The sequence below is a fragment of the Excalfactoria chinensis genome, chromosome 8 (assembly GCF_039878825.1).
Source record: "Excalfactoria chinensis isolate bCotChi1 chromosome 8, bCotChi1.hap2, whole genome shotgun sequence".
Taxonomy (NCBI): domain Eukaryota; kingdom Metazoa; phylum Chordata; class Aves; order Galliformes; family Phasianidae; genus Excalfactoria; species Excalfactoria chinensis.
In genome coordinates, this window is record NC_092832.1 from 9,751,563 (window position 1) to 9,772,621 (window position 21,059).

The window sequence follows — 21,059 nt, forward strand, 5'->3', positions numbered from 1 at the left end:
CCCCAATCTGCAGCCGTATTTCAAGCGCTTCCCCCTCCCCCCCCCGCCCAAGCAAACGCGTTCGATGTGGTAGATGAGAATAGCTCTAGCAGCAGTCTCAACAACAGATCTTTTAAATAACATACAGAAAATCCTCCTGCCGTCCCCAAGCTCCATATATTCTTCCCTTCCCCATCCCTGTAGTTACAACAATAACCCGAATTTTAAAATGTTACTTAACTGCTCATTCTGGAGTTTCTTAAAGTGTCATCCAGAGTTACCTCTTGCTGTCCACCCTCAGTGATAAAAGTCAAAACACGCCGCAGTTCTCACATTAACACAATGCCATTCCAACCATCAGTCATTCAATGGGATATTCAACTGCCTTTGTAAACACAACAGTACATTAATAAGCCATCAGAGTTTGCTTGTTTGTCAAGTGGTCCTTTGTTTATTTTGCCACTGTTCATTTTGTTAAAATATCAGATATCGGTCAAATGCCTCATAGGAACAAATGGAGGCAACCATCAACAGCCAGAGCAGCTGAATCACACTTGGTATGTCTACTCATTTCTGCACTGCATCTGACATGTCCAGACCTTTAAAGAAGTAAAAAAAAAAAAAAAAAAGATTAGCACATTACATCAAGTGTTTTGGAAGCTGTGAGGCTTTTGTTCACAAGGCAACATAAATGCAGTAAAGGGAGGCGAGTAGCAGAACCCCAACACCTTCCTGCTTTGGAGAGGATGTGCAGCCTCATTATACACATGCTCTGATGCTACCAGTAAGTTATCTCAGGGAAATCTTAGACTGTAAGAACAGTCTCAGAGAACTGTGCATTTCTGCAGTTATTTCAGACTAGCATGATCGAATGTTCTTTATATAAAAGACTCGTTTGATATTATTTTTTTCATCATTGTACATGTATTACTTGTAATGACCTCTTGAAAATAGCAACTAACCATTTTTGTCAGGAGATCTGGAGAACAACAGTGCAAGGCAGCTGAAAAGACCCAGCTACCGGGCTACTGACAATGCAGCCTAACAGATCACTTCACAGTCTGATGTCCATACAATTCTTTTTGTCCTCGTCACAAACTGATGGGATTCAGCTAGACTGCAGCTCTCTAACCACAGTATAAGTAAAACAGTTGCAGACCTAGCAATAGAATTTGTCCAGCATAAGGTCTATGGGATGAATAACAAACGAATGTGAAAAACACAACACATTTAAAAGGTTACCTACCTGGATTGCGTTTGCTAGTGGGAAACCTATCCAGAGATTAAAAGATTGCACAGAGAGGAGGCAGCAATGAAGGAATTCTCCACATTTATCTCATCTGAACCTATCCTTAATCCACTGAGCTTGGAATAGTCAAAGTTGAGCTCCACAGTATCACAGAATTAAAGCACAATATGAGGCACATCTCCATGTTCTCCCTTGATCTCAAGGGTTTAAAATAAGTTTGTTGTGAAGTTACCAATGGCTTTTGTGAACACAAAAAGAACAAAAAGAGATTACAGGATTAATTCACCTGATGGAGACTCCTCTATAGCAAGTCCTTTTATTTTGCTTTGCAGATTCATGTAGTAAACAAGAGAGTAGAAATAAAAGAAATCAATTCTAAATGCCACTTAACATAACTGTATTGAGGACTGAATACCTTCAGAAGAGCACAAGACCAAATACTGATTATCCCTTTAGATCTTGCCTGTATAAACACACAATTGATTTAACTCAATCACTTTAAACTGATGCAATCTGTGCGTGGACAGAGTAGACAGGTACATAGTAAAAGGCACTGTGGTTATCTTCTCTGAGACATATAGTAATTTTCCTCCACCTCCTAACAAAAAACTTAAAACACCTACACTTACTTATTTCCCAGTTCAAGAACTTTGTGTTTCAGTAAGACAAAGACTTGTGAATTCCACAGATTATTTTTTGAAGGAAAAAAGTGAACGATTTTGAAAAGAATGAAAATAACCCCTGAGTTGCATTACAAATATCAGCAAGCCGTTGTTTTAACTCCTCAGCAGGTGGCAGTACAAAGTTATTTGCAATATCATATTAATCCTGTGCTGTATTAAGTAATTTGTTCTTCAGTTTGCAATAAAAGCCCCAGTGTAAGAATTATACCAGACAGAAGAGTTAATTAAGAGAAAAATAAAAAAGAAAAAGAAAAAAAAAAAGAAAAATCAAGCTCTCTGCTTCTTCCAGTTCTTCAGGATCACTTCAGCTGCATCCAGAGTGCTGTCTTTCTGCAATACAAGGAGTATCACTATTACTCCAAATATGGATTCTTAAGAACAGTAGTAGTCATATTCAATATGATCCCAAATCAATATTTGGCAGTGTCACTTGCAACCTCTTAATATCCCAGCTGTTCACATTGTCATTAACAGACAGAGCTACAAATCTATGCTACACACACAAAAAATCTGATTCCTTGCAAATATTTATTAGATATGTTTGTAACAAAAATCACATTTTTTCTCAATATTATCAAATTTAATTAAACTGGGTAGTCCTTATGTAAATATTTGGCATTCACACAGTGACGCACTTGGCTGCTCTATACTGGACACTTGTTGGCATTGTTTCCTAATCTTTATGTGTATAGGAGGGGTTTATATAACTTCATGCAACCAAGCTATACTGTCTACTTAAACATAAACCCTCTGAATATGAGTAACCCACTGGTCAGTTGCATGGCTTGGCTACAACATGATGAATCATACAGGTGGGGTTTAAATTGTGATTAGTGCTGTTCACCCTTGGTGAGCTACATTAACTATCAGCAAGTTTCATTCTGGTTGTTGCTGGCTCCATTTGTATCACTGTCTTCATACCTCATCCTAAGAGCTGTGATAATATAAGCAGAAACTCCCATTCATTACTGGTCCAAGCTAAGGTACAGATTCTTATACTAAAACAGAGTTGTCACATTTCATTATGTTGATTCTGTGCCAGAGCAATAGGAGAAACATCCTACAGCACTCAGATTACCAAAGATTATGTATGTACATGTCCCCACACACAGATTCAACAACTGGGTGAAACGTGTGAAAATCAGGTGCTCGCAAAGTCACAAATGTTATCCAAGTCATTATTTCTCCTCAAAAAAACAGATGAGATTCCTTTCCATGTCTTTGCTTTCTTTTATAGCTCACAGATTGTGCAAAACTCTTTGTACTTTCAGGTGAGCTAAACTTTAAGCCAACTTAGTATTTTTGTTGCTGGAAACTGAACAGACAGGCAGCATTTTACGCATATCACACATCATGTAATATCATTACATGGAAATTATTCCTTGTTCTGGTTTTAGGATCCACTTTAAGTGACAGCATAACATCTCATACATTTTCAGTGTCACCACTGGTCAATAATGCTTTTACAAATCAACGAATTATCATTAAAAAAAACAAAGACCTAACCACCCAGTTGTCAGCTACATCATCCATATTTCTGGTTTCAAGTCCCTTGGCAAAAAAGACAGCTGAAGCAACTTCTTGCTGAATTCTATACCAAACTGATTTTCTGTTTCTAAAATCATCCAACTCAGAGTGGGGGGGTGGGAGGGAATTGTAGCAGTTGTCTACTCCACTTTTTGATGCCACATTGATTTTTGAGCTTTGAGTCTTCACGGGACACAAATTTACCTTAATGAAGCAAAAACGTATATATTTTTCAAACTGCCTTTTTGTCTCAGGCCCACAGAACGCTGAAAGAGGAATTGCTGAGAGTTTCTGAAGAATTAAATGGAAATATTATTATACATATGTATATTAAAAACAGTTCTAAGCATGACTTTCTAAAATTCTTCCAACATTCGAGGAAAATACAGTGCTGAATTTTGTTTTGGCTGACTAGGTTTAAATAAATTCACATTACTTTCCTTAGACAAAACATTTCAAAGGTATTTTTCTACAACCAGTATTTAAGCAGAGAAAGAACAAGTGCTGGAACTTAACACAAACCTATGAAATACATTACTGGTATGCTGAGCAATATTTAAGCCACATCATTTCCAGAAGACAGAACGAATACTAAACAGTGTTTTGAATAAGCATGGTTGCACTGCTTTGGATGTCAGTAGAAAAGCATTTCTAAACCTAGAGTATCATTAGGACATCTTACCTTAGATGATATCATCCATCGGACAAATTTATAATCATAAGGTTGATTCTCATCTACATCAGAGAGATCCACATCTAAGAGAAAGAAATTGTATGATTTTCCAGACTCCAGTGGGAAGGCATTCACCAACAGCACTACACTTAATACTTCCGAATAAAGACATACACTTTCATTAAAGAAATATAATTCAAATTATACTGAAACAGCTAACAAGTAGAAGAGATTAAGCCAAATGCTTGGCTCTCTAATCTTTTCATCATCACAGACTTTTAAGAAATAGACTTTTTTTTTTTTATCCACAACTGTTGCACTTCCTAAAACTTTGCTAAAGCTTTGCAAAACAAGGACAGTTATTACAATTGCAAACATTTTCCCTCAAGCTTATACAATCCACCTCCAGTCTAAAGTCAAATAGAAAATTTAATTCCCAGTTAGTATTTTTGACAGCGTTATGTGAACAAGAAATGAGAAGATGGCTCAAAATAGAAGCTGTATTCTTTGATTTCTATAACCTAATTATTATTATTTTAACTTACTTAATGTAGAAACATCAACAATCATAAAATATCCTCCTTCTGGAACGATAGGTGTCAGCCCAACTTCTTGAAGTAGCTGAGCCATCCGATCACGCTTGCTTTCCAGCTCTCGAGGCAGTGAGTAAAAATAGCAGTCTGGGTCATCCATGCGTTTATAGTCTACCCAAAGTGCTTGTGCCAAAGCCTCCTGGAAAGACAATGTTGAAAATACTTATGGATACTCACACACTTCCTAATGAAATCATGCAATTTTTCTTTGATTCTGTAGTAGGATCTGGCTCTTGTTAAGCAAATCAGCAAATAATAACTACACAAACTACATCCAATAGCGTAATTTGCTAACCCAAAGCTGCTTGATAAGCATTAATCACATACAGAAGCTTCAGACATAAGAGTGAATTGAAGAATGACATGAATTGTTGTGATTATTGTTTTATCATAGCGAGGCCTACAAGCTTGCTATGTCAGAAAATAACTTCTTTGGCTTTATCTATACCTACCTGTAACGGAGTTGGGCAAGTATATAGTGTATTTTGATGAACTACTTGCAAATGCTTAATCAGATTCTGGGGGCCAATAGACCAACCAAGCTACAGAAAAAACACACACATATATTATAATACTTACAGCAACAGCATTACTTCAGATTAACAATGAATTAAAGAAAAACTTGAGACATTTTCTAACTTTAAGAATCAGTAGTTTGCTCTGAAAAAGAACTTGGAAAAGGGCTGGTTTATACTAACTTTGCTTTATAATGCATTTATGAGACAAGAGTAACAGCTTCTCTTAACACGTCTCAAAGAATATGAAGCAAACTTTCAATTCTTCATATAATGAGTTAAAAATTAAACAGAGCCTTTATTAGGAATGATATTGCCAATTGTTTTAGGCCCATCTCATAGGCACCTATGTCAAGGGTGGTTCAAGTATAAAGCAAGAGCTCATTACTGGATCAAATTTACTCTCAACCACATGCAGTTCAATTGTTGTAGTTCAGTCTGACCATAGGTGATGAAAAAGAAAGCATTTAGGTGCCAAATAGTTCTATATTTATTTTCTAATATGCATTTTTAAGTCAAGCAAAATATTTTTATTTCATATTTTAATAGTATTGAAAGAGAAACCATTCCAAAAGGTATTATCTCAATTAGAAAACATAATCACCATCACAATACTGGAAAGTTAAAAGTATGATAGCAACTGAGTCTTCTCCAAGACTTTTGACTGATTTTGAACAAATCATACTGTATTTATTTATATATTTTTTCCTCATAAGAACTCACTACTCAAAAGATAAGAACAGACTGAAAACACAAGCGTTCAAGTAGATAGCTGTTACAACTGAATGGTAGCTTCACTTTTTAGAGACACACAAATTTGCCAGAAGCCTTCAAAGACAGATAAAAAAAATGGAGTGTGATAAATGCATCCTTTTATTTACTTAACTCTTACACTGATTTTCCTTACCTTCCAACCAGTTACACTGTACGTTTTCCCAGCACTTCCTATAGTTATTGTTCTTTCCCACATACCTGGCAATGTAGCTGTATATAAAATAAAAATAATTGGGTACAGGTACATTCACATTCCATGTAATTTGAAGAACTGTACTGCTCCTATCTAAGAACTACAGTATGTTGATATGATAAGTGTAGTGAGAGTATTTGAAAACTATAGCAACTGTGACAAGTGAGAAAGAATATATGGACCAAAGATTTTGGCACAAAAATAAGATTTGGATTAACAAAAGATAAAGACAGAAAATAAGGAGAAACTCAGTTGGTGAATATGATGTTAGCTTTCCCCAGCTGAGATGCAGAATTATAAGTAAGAAAGATAAAATCTAAGAGGCTACTTATTCACCTCAATACAGGTGAATCATATTTCTGATGCCAGGTAAGGGCACTATATGCAACATTAAACCAAGCACTCCCAGACATTTTAACAGAATTGTCCATAAAACAGTTCAGTATCATTCAGTATCTCTAATCAGAAGAAGAAAATAATTTCTAAGATTCTGGTTTAGAATTAAGATATCACATGAGTCAGAAGCCCAATACAGAGTGAGTAAGTATATTACATTTTATTATACGGTTTGAACAGGCCTGAGATTGACATGCAGTAAGAACTAGGTAAGGGCGTCTGCAAGTATTAAGGAATACAAAGAAGCCTATCTCCATCTTTGTGTCTCACAGGAGACCAAATTCTTTTCCTTCTTTTCAAAGGTGATGACAGAGCAAAGCTCTCTTCTGTCAGCTTGCAATTTTCTTCTGTACACTGCTTTACCATTTTGACTCTAACTTAACCCATTTGCAGTAGAAACAGGGAAATCTCAGGGAGATCAACAGATTTTTCCAAACAAAAACACTGACTTTCATAAGAAAGGTTTTGCAGCAGTTACATTCATTAGGTATAGTATAGGTCCTTGCAACTCTTCAAAAACATGCATTGTATTCTTCTGAGCATACTTGCCAAGAAAAGAAACCAAACTAGCAGAAAAGAGACTCAGGTTCTTATTAGCTCACCCATATTCACTCAACTGCTCTGTGACCTTGAAAACATAAAGGCAGTTTGAACAGATGCATCTTGTAGCTAGCTAGGTCAAGAGTACACATTACTTCCTAAATACATCTGAACTCACTCTCACAATCTGCAAAAATAATTGACTTTCGAAGCAAATGCCCTCTAGCTAGACTGTTTTGCCACACAGTCATAGGAAATCAACCTTGGAGATGGAATGCAACAGCATTTCAAACAATAGCAGCAGCAAAAGAGCACAAGGGAAGTATCAGCTCCATTCCTTTTACAAGCAGGTTTTAAATAAGCAAATTCTTCCGTGCCACATTGCAGCATCAATACATGACACCATAAGCAACTTGGACGACAATTTACTATCGTAGTGCAAACTAATACATGTAAGTCTGTTACCTGGGCTGGCACTCAGCTTGTTGAGATGTCTGTTCTTAATCCTCAGTTACAATATGCTACCTCTAAATCCTAATCATTACTTAGAGGGGGTTCACTGTTTTTATGAAGTCACATAATGATGAGAAACATGATGAAGTGCACCATGCTACAGAAAACAGCCTTAGTGACAGCACAAAGACTGTACTCATTTTACGATCTGTGATGAGCAACTCTTGTTAAATTATATTAAGGAACCACCACCAGACACTGTAAATTCATACAATATCCACTTTGTATCTCTCAGAAAAGAAGTGTCATTGCATTGATGGAACATGGAAAGTTTAATATGAAAACACAGTTACTAAATAGAAAAATAGCACAAGCCATTTTTTTTTCTTACATTTTCTTTTTGTAGAATTAAAGAAGTCTAAGAAATTGAATTTCAAATGAACCGAACTTGCTTCTTTTACTGAAGTAACATTATTTCTTAGTTTTATTAAAGTCTTATGATCATCCTAGTAATAAAGTTAAAGTTGATGTCATGGTATTGATCATAGAGTACATACTGAAATTAATAAAGCTGAGTAACCTTCCAGGCTTTAATTTTTCTCATAGTCACAAGGGATTTTTATTTTCCATGCTGAACAACAGAAAGTCTTTTGTTCAACTGTAAATGTTTTGGTTTGAAGCATTAACATGGCAAGGCTGATACTAATAGACAATAAAGTTACTGTGTTTTAAGAACTCAGCACCTGTCCACTAAAACAAAGCACAACTGACAACATGAGTGCACAAACCTGTTGTTATGGCAAAGGAAAACGAACTGATTACCTTACACCACCCACAGCAACTTTGGTTCTAAAGATAGCCATTTGCATGAACCACCTGCTAGGCTATGAAGAAAGCTATAAACTAAACTCATTTTACTTTGTAGCTGGAACAGGATAAAGCACCAGTTACTGTGGTAACTTGGTACGAAGCACTGATGCAGATTACAATCACATGAACCCAAAACATTCCACTTCCTCAGCGCCAGAAGGTCTTCTAGAAGTTATCAGTCAAGTGAAGTATCTAGAAGGTATCACCACAACAGCCACGAGGTTAGGCCTCTTTCGAAAACACTCATAGCCTATGCATGATGGCCAATACAATTAACATACTACAGCTGTACAATCAACAGCTGCATAGCTGAGCTAATAAGCATTCCAAGATCATTTAGATACAACTTCCTTTTCATTTTTTATAAGAATCAATTTCTACAGTAATGCTTCCACGAGAGCCTTCATAGTGGAGTTTCCTTCATTGTTATTCTTGAGATTTTACGATAGTAAAAGCTTAGAGTTTGAACTTCTTCCAGCAAACATTATTTTAGCAGTAAGTTTACAGTATCATTCCACAGCTGCTTCTATGACATCACCAAAAAAAAAAAAAAAAGATAGGTACCTATTTTTATGTGTTTATTTCCCTTGTACACCAGCCACTCATACACCTCATCACTGATGCACAGAGTATCATGTTTAATACAGAGATCAGCTATTACCTGGAGTTCTTCTCTGGTAAATACCTGGGATTCAAGAAAGTAAAGGCAATGCATTAATCACAGTATTTAAGGCATACTCTGAAATTACAGTAGTGTTAAAGCAGGACTCTTACCTTGCCTATAGGGTTGTGTGGGGTATTCAGAATAATCGCTTTTGTTTTGGAATTAAATTTACTTGCGAGTTCAGCTGGATCTAAGATCCAATCAGCACTGGATGCAGAGTTTCCACCATTTTTCTTGGAAAAATAAATAAAAACAAAACATGCATTACTGGAATGCAACACTTGCTACTGCCTAAACAGAGGTGCCCAAGTTACCATCCTCAGACACATTACCAACCACACACAACAACTTATCCAACCTGTTCTGCTTCCCTGGGAGGAGGTGCCTCCCAAACAGGCAGGAGGCTAAGATCAAGATAAATTACTGTGACAATGGCAGTCTTGTCCTGCCTGATGCCTGCCTCACAGCTTCCCCAAGAACCAGTTTCCAGGATTTGGTTACACACATGCTGACCACATAGTGTGTAATGCAGGAAGTCCAATCACATGACAGTAGAGTTTCTAGCCCTCCCATTCACTAGAACAAGCTTTGCGAACACTTGGCTGGAAAGATAAATCACCACTAGACTAGGATTTCAGCTCCTTCCCACCTTATCTATGTGAAAACGGTCAAAGAGTTAAAAACATCTACCATTGAGGCTCTGAAGTTACATCCTCAGTGTACACAGGGATGACAGAACTTTGGGTCAGTTTCTGCTAAGATCAAAGAGCATACCTATACTAATTTTCTGACATATGCCTAGAAGGAAAGAAAAAGCAGCCCCTCAGCCCTCTCTTGATAGCAGGACCAACATCTTGCATCCATAAAAATCCTTGCAACCTGCCAACACGATGCCAGAAATAACACTGTGTAAGTTAACTATATGATAATTATTACTTCTTACCAATAAATATATCATCTACCACATAACCACTTCTTATTTAACAAGTGGGTTTTAGAAAATAAATCCAACTCTTTCACTAGGTTGCTGAAGGGACCAGAAACCAAATATTCTGAAATGCAATGGCACGATCATCCTTCCCACATTTCCACTGAAAACAATTTCTGATCACATCCAAAGGAATGTTGATCAGCTTTCAGACTGCACAAATTAAAGCAAATGAGAAAATGAGAAACACCATCCTACCTTTTCCAGCACCAATAAAATATTTTATTTGCTTTGGATTATCATCATCTCAGACTTACACTACAGCAACCAATCTCGTTTTTGTATAATTGGATATTATGAAACACTGTACAAAAAAGCATCTCCTATGACACTTCCATCAAACTGTATTAGGTATAGAATTTTCATAGAACAAATAATTTTTAAAAAGCTACTCACAAATCTCAGTGGAATAAAAACAGGTTTTGCACCCGCCATCTTCACCATTGGTTCATAACAGTCAAAAAATGGCTCTATTATTATTACCTGAAATTAAAATAATCAATATCAGAAACAGAAAATCTTCAGTGCATAATACCATCATATTCCAGATTTGCTCTGGTCATCTCACTTGATAACATTTCTAGCACTCCATCCTCATTTAAAACAAAAAAAAAACAAACAAAAAACCACAAATCACAGAATGTTTTTCCCTTCCCAGAAGGCAAACAGCATCCCAGGCTGAATCAAAAGAAAGATGGACAGCAGGGCAAGGGAGGTGACTGTCCCTCTCTACTCTGCCCTCGTGTTGTGCCATATGGAGTATTGTGTCTATGTGTGGGGCACTCAGCTCAGGAAAGATGTGGAGCTTTCAGAACAGGTTCAGAAAAGGGACATGAAAATGATCAGAAGACTGGAGAACCTCTCCTACAAAGGCTGAAGAAGCTGGGCTTGCTTACCCTGGAAAAGAGAAGGCTCTGGGAAGACCTGATCAGGGCCTTCCAATACATAAAAGGTAGCTTATAAGCAGGAGGAAAATCAACTTTTTACATTGGTAGATAGACATGGGGAAACTAAAAGAGGGGAGATTTAGATTAGATGTCAGGGGGAAAATTTTCACTGAAAGAGTGATGAGATGCTGGAACAAGCTGCTCAGAGAAACTGTGCATGTCCCATCCTTAAAGGTATTCAAGGTCAGGTTGGATGGGCCCTGGGCAGCCTGATTTAGTGCCTGATTTAGCGACCTGTACAGGGGAGTTGGAACTAGATGATCTTTGACGTCTCTTAAAAAATAAAAACACAAAAAAGCATATAATCTCACATAATAATGCCCTTACACATAATAAGCACTACTCTTCTTTTTGGCAACACACACTGGATGTTTTTGTTAGTTACGTGTTACAATCATTAAAATATTAGGAATGTTTGCACAGACATAAATATGCAGGACAAAGATGGGAGGTAAACATAGCAAATTGTTGAACTACAGCACAGCTGCCCCAATTTATGACATTTCAGGTGAAAGTAAGTATCTGACTTGCCATGTCACATGGAATGTATTCCTTTCCAATATAAGGATTCTAACAAGCAGCCTCCAACACAGAACTTCCAAGTATCACAGAAATCCCAAAGAATGACCTAAGACTTTAAATTCCATCAGAAGAAAATTTTGAAATTGGAAAAAAGGACAAATTCAAGGCAAACTGCCAGGAAGAGCCTTCATAGGATGAAAAGAAAAATCAAAACAAACAGGAAAAAAAAACAAAAAAAAGAAAAACCACAACCAAAGAAAGGTTAAGAGCAGAGAAGTAAGAGAACTGTTAAAAAGCGAGAAGCGAATATTAGAGTAACAAAAAAAAGATTGAAGTGTGAACACATGATGTAAGTGAAAACAACAAAACGCTGAAAGAAAAATGTGCAACACAACAAAAGCAGCTTTTGTTCACTGCAGGCCCAAGGAAACATTCCCCCAAAATGACATTTAGTATCACTACCAAAAAGACTGACATCAGTAGCAAAGAGATGAATCGCCACAGATAGTACAGTAAATTAATCACCGTTTCTAAAAATGACTTTTCTGCCTTTCTGCTGCTTTTGCTACTATTTCTCAATAGCTCAAAAATAGAACTTAACATACAATAGCTTTTCACAGGTAATACTTTGTACCACGCTTTGTTTTCTGCTGCAGACAACAGCCCAGACATTTTCTTAAATAAACATACAACATCATGCCATCTAACAATGAGAGTAAAGAAACTGCTGCAGGCATTGCCAAGCATGAAAGAAAAGGGTCTGTAAGCTGATGAACTGATAGGGAAGGCATCCAAAGGATTCTTCTAGAACTGCAAGTCAAATATGCAGAGGTCTGAATTACTTCCTGTAACTAACCAAATTACTAGAGATCAAAAAGAGGCCCAAATGTTAATAAGCGGACAAACAACAACAACAAAAAACAGTCAAATTCTCTTTTTAGTGCATGTAAGTGAATATTTCAAATAAAAACTTACTTCATCTCCCTCTTCAATTAAAGCCTGTATTGTACTGAAGAGAGATCCGTAGCCTCCTACTGTCACCAGGATATCTGTGAGAGGGTCAATCTTTCTTCCACAAACTCTCTCATATACTTGAGACAAGGCTTTCACCAGTGATGGATGCCCCTGCTCAAAGCAAAGAAATGCAACTGAAAGAGTTTATACGTTGTCAGGAACACACCAGTTTTTTGGGGGGTTTATTGTCCTTCCTTCCATGGATCAAAATAACACGTTTTGAAGCAGAAAAAGATGAGATGGGGACTATTCTCCAAATGGGAAACTTACTCTTTTTAACACTTTCTAATCTCCACTCAGATCTACTAACATCATGGGTAAATCTTTTCCTGAAGCACTGTCTCAGCTGATAGCGCACTTCTTCCTCAGCCCAGTATTATCCCACTGAATTCACGTCTACACTGACCAAACAAACGGAAAATGTGTCATTTACAATCTTATAATCTATAAATTGATTTATATTGTCTTTAAAGGTTCATACAACCCCATACGTATGTTACTATTTTGCTCTTGCTCAAGTATTCTGCCTTGAGGAAAACTATACAGTCTGTTGTTTAGTAACAGATAAAACTCCTCAGGAAACTTAATTTGGGACAGAAGAAGAGTAAGAACTACCAACCAGCTTAAAGCAAAGTTAATTTTTCTTTTCCCCGTGGCAAGTTCTCCACTGACCTCAACTCCTCAAGTTCTACATACTTACAAAGCCTCGTGTATACTGGTTCAGTCTGTCGACTGCTGCAGCTTTTGCCAGCTCTTCTTTAACATAGCTGGGAGGGCTTATATCAGGAAGGCCTTGACCAAGATTAACAATTGAGGGATCTGCTGCCACCTTTGTAAATTCAATCCTAACAGGAAAAACAAACAAACAAACAAACAAATTTAAAAAAGCAAAAAAAAACAAAAACAAAAAAAAAAACCAAACACCCACATCTTAACTTCAACATATCAGATGGAATTATCTTTACCTTTATGAGAATTAGAAGACAAAAGCAGTATTTTGCTTTGCCAAATTCACAGCAGTGAAAACAGTTTTAAGCAAAGTGTGCTGATGCTGAGAAGTAGAGTCTGGGACAATGTTAAGCAGCCACGGGAGCCAGAGAATCCAAGGAACAGCTAACTTTCTGCTCCACAGAATAACTGTCTTACAGCAGAATGGTGCTCATACACACATACAAGAATACAGGCTTTCTGCATATAGGCAGAAGTGAAACAGTACCCTCTGCAAAATGAAGTAGACCTGAATGAGACCAAGTATATTACATGATTCAAAGGACAGATTTTGTGAAGTGAAGGTATCACTTAAAGTACTCAGCCATCTCTGAGGATTGTAACTTCTTTTTCTATGACTTTAGGCAATGGATTGCTACAAGCTCTTTGTCAGTTGTTTCCAGTACCCTGTCAGAAACTAAGGTTAAAACTCATGAACAACTTTGTTTGTATGGGTGGTTTCTTTTTGTTAGTTGTTTTTCACTCTTGTTAACATGTAGGTATCCAGGAAAGGGTAAAATGCAAAATTTACCCATGAAAAGAGGAAAAGAAAGCACAGCATCACAGTTCTACCAAAAATAAAAACAAATTGCTAACTACAACAACAACAAAAAACTAACGATCTGAGGCTAGATGACTAAAACAACGTAGTGTTTGTATATATACATACTTACACATATAGATACATACTTACTAACATAAGCCCCAAGTTGTTTTCATTATCTAACCAAATCCCACCTTTACCAGTGATGGCAATAACATTTTGAGACCAATTTAATAACTGTTAAAAAGCATAGTAAGAGTAAGAATTTAAATTACAAAGACAAGCATAATGGCTTAAAAGTAAAGTCAAATTCATTTAGTAAACAAAAAGTAAGTATTACCGAGATAACTGTTCAACTCAACTAACATTTAAAATTGAAAGTCAGCTATACTACCACAACCAAGAGCTATACCTGTCTTTTGTGGTTTACTAGATGCACAGAAGCCTTCACCTAATGTCTAATGCCCCCCCCCCCCCCCCCCCCGAAAAAAAAAAAAAGTCTAATTTGGTTCATTGTTTCTGTCTTTAAAGCAGGCAACAAATATATTTCAGCAGAGACAGTGCACAGCTCTTGCTTTCTTATTGGCAATGATTACCAGTTTGGAAAGGAAATATCAGCTAATTTCAGAAATGGTCTTTGCCTGATATATTTTCCTTTTACTTACCACACATTGCTGTCGAGGCCTTCAATTCGTCTTGTGTTTTTGTGTCTGAAGGCCATTGTCTACAAGATCAAAATATACAGACAGAAGGGTTTTGTTGAGAAAGACAAAGTACGATATTGTTGGATCCTGCATGACAAACCCTCCTTCGTGCTTTCTGAAATATACCACTGCCAACTGAATTCAGTTCTTACTCAAAATTATAGACACGGCCTTTCATTTAAGCTTCTGTAATAGCATGAACACAGATTAAGAATAGATTAGAGGTGTTAAATCCTCATTGATCCCTATCTAAAACTGAATTGACAGCAAAGATGGATGAAGAGCAAAATTTAGCTCAATAGATTCAAAAAAATGATTTAAAAATAAAAATTAGAATACATACATTCTTTGTCTTTTTCTACGATATACTAAGATCTTAACAGTTTTTCCTTCATGCCCAATCCAGTTTGGAAAGTTTTATTCTAAGCAATTTTATTTGCCAAAGTGATGGTTAGCAAGAAAATAGGAAAAGCAGTTCATACTATAATACATCAAAAACACATTAGAATATGTCTTTTTACTGTATATTCAGACCTCTACTGAAGGTCTTAGGAAACTACTTTAGAATAGACCTTAGTCCTCCTAATAGTTCTTCTATTAAAAAAAATATATATAATAATTTTTTTAAAAAATGGGAAAATAAAACCATCAGATTATCAATATGTGCAAGCAACAAAGAAAATAATCATAAAGCAGTACAAGTCCATTTATATCTGGAAATAAGCTTGATGCTTGAAAAGCAATTCACATAGAAATTAAGACCCTTGGAGTCCCAAACACTGCAGTTTCTTTGAGTCTAATTTTACTAATTTTAGTGACTTTTACCACTGTTTGGTATTATTAATTTGTGAAGGATTCCATACTCCAGCTACCACACTTTGAGAAGCACTAAATACCTGAGTTGCCATTACATTTAAAATTTCAACTTTGAAACAATGGGATTGACTCACAATTGTAATGTCACGCAGGCAAATGTTTGTACTCAATCTTTTCGCAGTACACATGTAACAACTTGAAATGTGGGAAAACAATAAACTAACGGATATTTTGCTGCTCATTTGTCTTCTGCATGGATCTAATTCTGACCTCCTCTGTAAGAGACAAGCATCCAAAGAACACCACATAGGACATCTTTTGTTTACCCTCAGGCAGCAAACAGTAACTAGACAGATATACACCATAGTTAAGAGTGAGTTACGATGGGGTGATCAGTACTGCATCTATTTAAAAAACACATATAGTTTAGAAGATGAATCCAATTTTACAGTGTTTGTCTTGGTCAATATGATTGATGTCTGCCTGTTCTATATAAATACCAATAACACAGGTTAGATTGAGCCCCTCTCTGCATACACTTTAATTTTTTTTTCTCTCCACATGCTAGACTACTACTCATACTATAAGGAATAAGAAACATTGCTTTGAAACTTTCCAGCTAAAAATGAGAATTCTGTACGATGCAATGGGAAATGTCTTCTATTGATCAGCTCCTCCTAAAACTGTTTCACTTTGCTAAAAGTCTTTTTGCTGTAGGACTTCACCCTTAACTGTAACGTAGATCTTAACTTCAGTAAGTAAATTTCTGTAGCTAAAAATACATAGGCAAGTAAAGCAAGCCTATTACAGTCCTCACACTACCTTATGTTTAAACACTTAATATTTCAGGTCTACATATTTTATTTTTTTGTGCCTCAAAAATACCTTTGAAACAGAACAACTAAACGTATCAGTTTTCAGATGTTCAGCTTAAAGTAGAGTTGCAGTCTCCCTTGTTACTTTGAGAAAATGAACAAATTACACTTATAAGTGATACCCCTAAGGAGCATTCTTTCTCCTAAAAGGTCATGAGAACTCTTAACATTCGTTTTTAGTGTAGCCCAATTATGTCACAGCTTGATAATCCTCAGACCCTTTTTAGGTGCAGAGCTAGGGCTGCCATGACTTTAAGATCCATGTTAAACGAAGAGCCATGTCCTCATCAAAGCTCTAACTCTAACCTCCTGCTTTTCCTAACACCGACTGCTTCAGATGGAAAGTCAGGTGATGCTTGTATTTATCTTTTTTCATAGTACAAAGAAACTCGTGATCAAAATGAATGGCAATATGTTTAATGACAGAAACACATACTTCTACATAATTAAATTGTGAAATTCAATGTCAAAAGCTGAGAATGAAGGCAAAATCTTAAGTAAATTCAAAAATAAAGACAGGATGAGATTTCAGCTTGGTCAGTAAGAACATCCAGGTACTTTAAACAGAATAAAAATACAGCACACAAAAAAATTGACTTAAACCAAATCTGACTTCCCAAGTGGCTTGTAAGTTTAATCAAGCCTCTCACTTGAGCAAACTATGCTGCAGATTGTCTGCATAACAGCTTTAGCAGCTCTTCTAGAGGATCTGACATGTGCCTTTGGTTGATCCAGCTTGCTAACTGGATGAACTCGTGCTCTGTGACCTGGGAGCACAAATTACATTCCAGAGTTCTATACACAACACCAAGTATTACCTCCAGCCACACACCAGATGGCAATGCTCTTGTTTTCTCTCAGCAAAAGAGAAAGACTTAAGCTGAAGTTAAACAATCTCATATGCAGCTAAGCTGGGAAATTAAGGAGATTCCACTAAAAAAAAAAAAAAAAAAAAAAAAAAAAAAGTTTGCAGTGCTTTTCTATCCCTTATTATTGCAGCATCAAAAAAATCACAACTACCCCTGCTGAATTAACAGAAAGCCAAGATAGAAAGGAATTGACATACCAAAATTATGTGATAAAGCTGGCAGGAATCAGCCTCCTATACCTCAGGTTAACGCTCTAACAATTAGGCAATCCTTTCAGCACGTGCCTGCAGCACTGACTTTAAGAACTGAAAAGGATACACAAAGTAATAACTGCCAAATTCTGTTGTGCTCTTGTGGTTAAATATTTAACTTGTTAGAAAAACTTACTTTAGTCCTAATATTAAATGCTTGGGTCAAGGTTAACTAGAAGTAAAGAAAATACAGCTAATGTGTATTTCTTGGCAATGTTACAAAATCAGTGTCACTCCAAAATATTGCATGAAATAGTTTTATCGATGAAGCAGATTGAATACTTACATCAGAGGCTGAAAGCCTGATGGACCTAGAAAGTAAATTTGATTGTAGTTGGTACGTTCCAATGCCACGGCAACAGAGGTTTCGTGACACAAAAAGCATGCCTGTATAACAAAGAAGTAAACTGAAAAAAACCCTTCTATTGCAGGAAGAAATTTCCTAAACATCACTGAGCATTTTTAAAAGATAAAACCTTCTCTTCCTGTCAGTGTTTTTCTTTCACTGAAATCAGTTCTAGTAAATTAAAAAATAAAATCAACATTTTATTTGAATCAGTATCAGAGTTGACAATTTATACACAACATAAAAAGGACCCAGCATTAAAACTGGTTTTAGTTTTCAGCTGTTCCAAATTAAGCATTCAGAAACGGAGATAATAAAAAAGACAAGTCATACTGGAGTAGCAGGTCTGTGCAATTTATATAACTAAAAAGTTTTGCCTCAGTGCCTTGGGCAAACATTAAATATTGAGCATGGCTGAAAATGGACAGCCAGAAAGGATGTTCTGCATGAAGTAACAGATTGTTCACTGACTGCAAAAAAATGAGCCCTGTTAACTAATGTCTACAAACAGACATATGAGTGAATACCTACGATAGCTTCTTCCAAGAAGTTTGTTTAAACATATGCATCAGATGACAATGCGAAAATAAACTGAATTTGTAAGAGAAAAACACAGAAGTATTTAATTAGCAAGAATGGATTTATTCCCACAAAACACTTCCTTACACTGAAAATGTAAATGAAAACCACCAATACTCCTTAAGGATGCCTTAAGGATACTCCTCAAGGATAAATAATAAGTTTTAGAAGTGTGTTACTTTGCCTTTCTTTTTCCAGTACTACAAACAGCATCAGTTCTGAAATTAAGGCCCTTCTGACACAATACTGAGTTGTACCTAACTCAATTAGAACCTCAGGAATACCCATACAAGCCCATGGCATTTAGCGATTTGCAAATATGTAATTCACTGATGTTTCCTTTAAAAGCAGAAACAGTAGCCATGTCCTCAACTCAGGTGGCCAGAGGACTAGCAAAAATAAACAGCAATATTTCACACCAGTCAGCAGACGCTCTGAGAGACACAAAAGAAATGTATATGTTTAATAAGACCTGCAACTACATTTAAAGTTACTTTTAATAATAGCACTTAGCATATTTGACATAAACTTTGGTAACTACAAATAGAGAAGATTGTGAAGCCCTCCTGGTTGTGTGTAACATATGGATACTATCTTACATGACTACAGCAACAGCACAACTCTCCCAGGGTTAGATGAGTGACAGAGACAACCTTACTTTTACAGCAAGCAATTACAGTAGTTATTGCAGTGTGACAAATACATGTCTTTACCTGGTCATTTTATACTGAGGAGTTGTAAGATGATACAAAATTTTTCCAAACCTGCCATGCAAAGTTAACTTGCAACCTTAACAGAGGAAAAAAAAAATAGACTCTGTAAATATTGATAGCATTAGTGCCATGCTGCACTAAAAGGGAGCGTGGTATGTGGTATTTGATGAAGCATTACTTGCTGTGAGGCAATCATGCAAAACCATAGCATAGCATGAAGAGCAGCAGACCTCTATCACTGCAGCGGGGTCAGTCTCTGAAGGTACACGAAACACCTGAAGTAAAATTCGATACCCACCTTTAATGCCAGAGAAGGGTAAAAACTGTGAAAATTGTAGGATGAACAGAAGGGAAAAAAAAAATTCTGGAATATATGGAAATATTGGGGAAAAACTGGGGAAGAAAAAGAAAAAAAACAGTTTCAATGCTCCTCCCTCCTTTGCAACATGGAATGCTTGCTTTTAAGCACAAATTTAAGGAAATAAAGGCAAAGGCCTGCTACAGTCCCCACCCCCAGACCTCACAAAGAAAATACAACCTACTGTTAGTGCTCCACACACATACATTCCTATTATTATTTTATATAACATGTTAAGACATAACACGGGCTCAAAATAATTATTTACTGTTACTTTTAGGATCAGCACACACTTAATAATTAGCTCTGTACATGTTTTATCAATTAGATGTTTTATAATGTCCTCTGATAACTTTTTCTCATCCCAATAAAGTTTCCTACAGTAAAGTTACAAACGCTTCTGATGAACTCATTTCCTCCCTCTCTCCCTTCCCTCCTTTGAAACTACAGGCCAAGTGCTGCTGTCCCTTCATATTTACCTTCAGCTATAACACCTCTATAAAAACACCCTTGGGCCTGACAAGCTTACAGTCAGAGCCCTTCATCCAGTGTGTTTTCTCCATGCAGAGTGTTCTCACTGTGCAGTCCCGGTGACAATCGTATTATTAGAAACAGCACATGTCTTTCAGCTCCCACAATGCAAATACAACCACTGCTATGCTTCTACTTAACATCTGTTGGATACACAAATGTAAAAGAACGCCCAATCTCAAACAAACTTTATGAATCCTCTGAAAGACTGCATCATTGTAACACAACCAGAGAAGGAAAGCATCGGAGGCAGCAAGGATGACACCCTACATACTCCACAACATTTTATCTGCCACACAGAAGCAATTTATGACAGACCAGGCCAAAAGAACCGTTGTTGAAATCGCTGACCAGTGAGAAGCTGGGTATTTTAACAAAGGCCACTGAACCTTAACAACTGCTGCACGTGGCAACATTTTGTCCCTTTCTTTCCCATACTCCGTGGAACCAAGCACAGAGAAGCAAACTTCACAATGCAAAACGAGGAGAGGGATCAGATGGAGCTTTGTTTTACTTATATGTTTATACTTATTACTGTGATCCCCCACATGCTGTGGCACTTAGGCATTTCACACTGCACGTATTGTTACACTGACACCCACCTACCAAAGCGTACTCTTAACGTGAAACACCCCGAGCTCGCAGCTGGAAAGGCACCATCCAGCCCCACTGACCTGCCCGCTCCAGCCCGGCCTGCCGTCTCGGCCCCCGGCTGCGCACAGGCCCAGAAAGCAGCTTGGGGAGGAGCCTCCAGGCACTCTCTCAGGCCTGACACGCAGGTGCCGTGAGGAAGCGGCCTGCCGCACCACTAGCGGCCCGGGATCCCTCCTCCGCTGAGGGGCAGTCAGCCAGCGCGGCCGCGCCTCTCACCCCGCCACCGCGCCACTGCCCACCGGGAGGAGCCTC

At 37.1% G+C, this 21,059-nt stretch overlaps 1 protein-coding gene across 17 annotated transcripts; it reads right to left on the reverse strand.

Annotated features, from left to right (window-relative positions):
- Nucleotides 1–405: 405 nt before the first annotated feature.
- Nucleotides 406–21,059, reverse strand: KYAT3 (kynurenine aminotransferase 3). Of its 17 annotated transcripts, XR_011904579.1 has the most exons (18): nt 20,828–20,988; nt 19,563–19,657; nt 19,265–19,340; nt 17,913–18,013; nt 17,573–17,680; nt 14,777–14,835; nt 13,281–13,425; nt 12,542–12,691; nt 10,494–10,580; nt 9,220–9,342; nt 9,010–9,130; nt 6,127–6,203; nt 5,157–5,246; nt 4,657–4,843; nt 4,121–4,194; nt 3,643–3,729; nt 1,226–2,241; nt 406–578 (listed from the first exon to the last, which is right to left on the reverse strand). XR_011904579.1 is itself a non-coding variant. In XM_072343844.1 (17 exons), the coding sequence occupies exons 6-17, from the start codon at nt 14,830–14,832 to the stop codon at nt 2,179–2,181; spliced, it is 1,260 nt and encodes a 419-aa protein (XP_072199945.1). In that variant the 5' UTR covers nt 14,833–14,835; nt 17,573–17,680; nt 17,913–18,013; nt 19,265–19,340; nt 19,563–19,657; nt 20,828–20,988; the 3' UTR covers nt 406–2,178. The 17 variants fall into 17 exon arrangements, 10 of the variants coding, with proteins under 10 accessions (XP_072199945.1, XP_072199944.1, XP_072199946.1 ...); XR_011904578.1 differs by lacking the exon at nt 19,563–19,657 and having other exon boundaries at nt 20,828–21,059; XR_011904580.1 differs by lacking the exon at nt 19,265–19,340 and having other exon boundaries at nt 20,828–21,023.

Bases quoted from the DNA above. Each gene is read 5' to 3' on its own strand.
- KYAT3 (XM_072343841.1), bottom strand. From the start codon at position 18,011: ATGCTTTTTGTGTCACGAAACCTCTGTTGCCGTGGCATTGGAACGTAC. The intron at 9,343-10,493 runs GTGAGTAGCTTT...TATTTTTCCAAG, and splicing joins TTTTTATTCCACTGAGATTT to AAAAATGGTGGAAACTCTGC. The intron at 2,242-3,642 runs GTAAATTTGTGT...CTTGTATTGCAG, and splicing joins TACGTTTTTGCTTCATTAAG to AAAGACAGCACTCTGGATGC.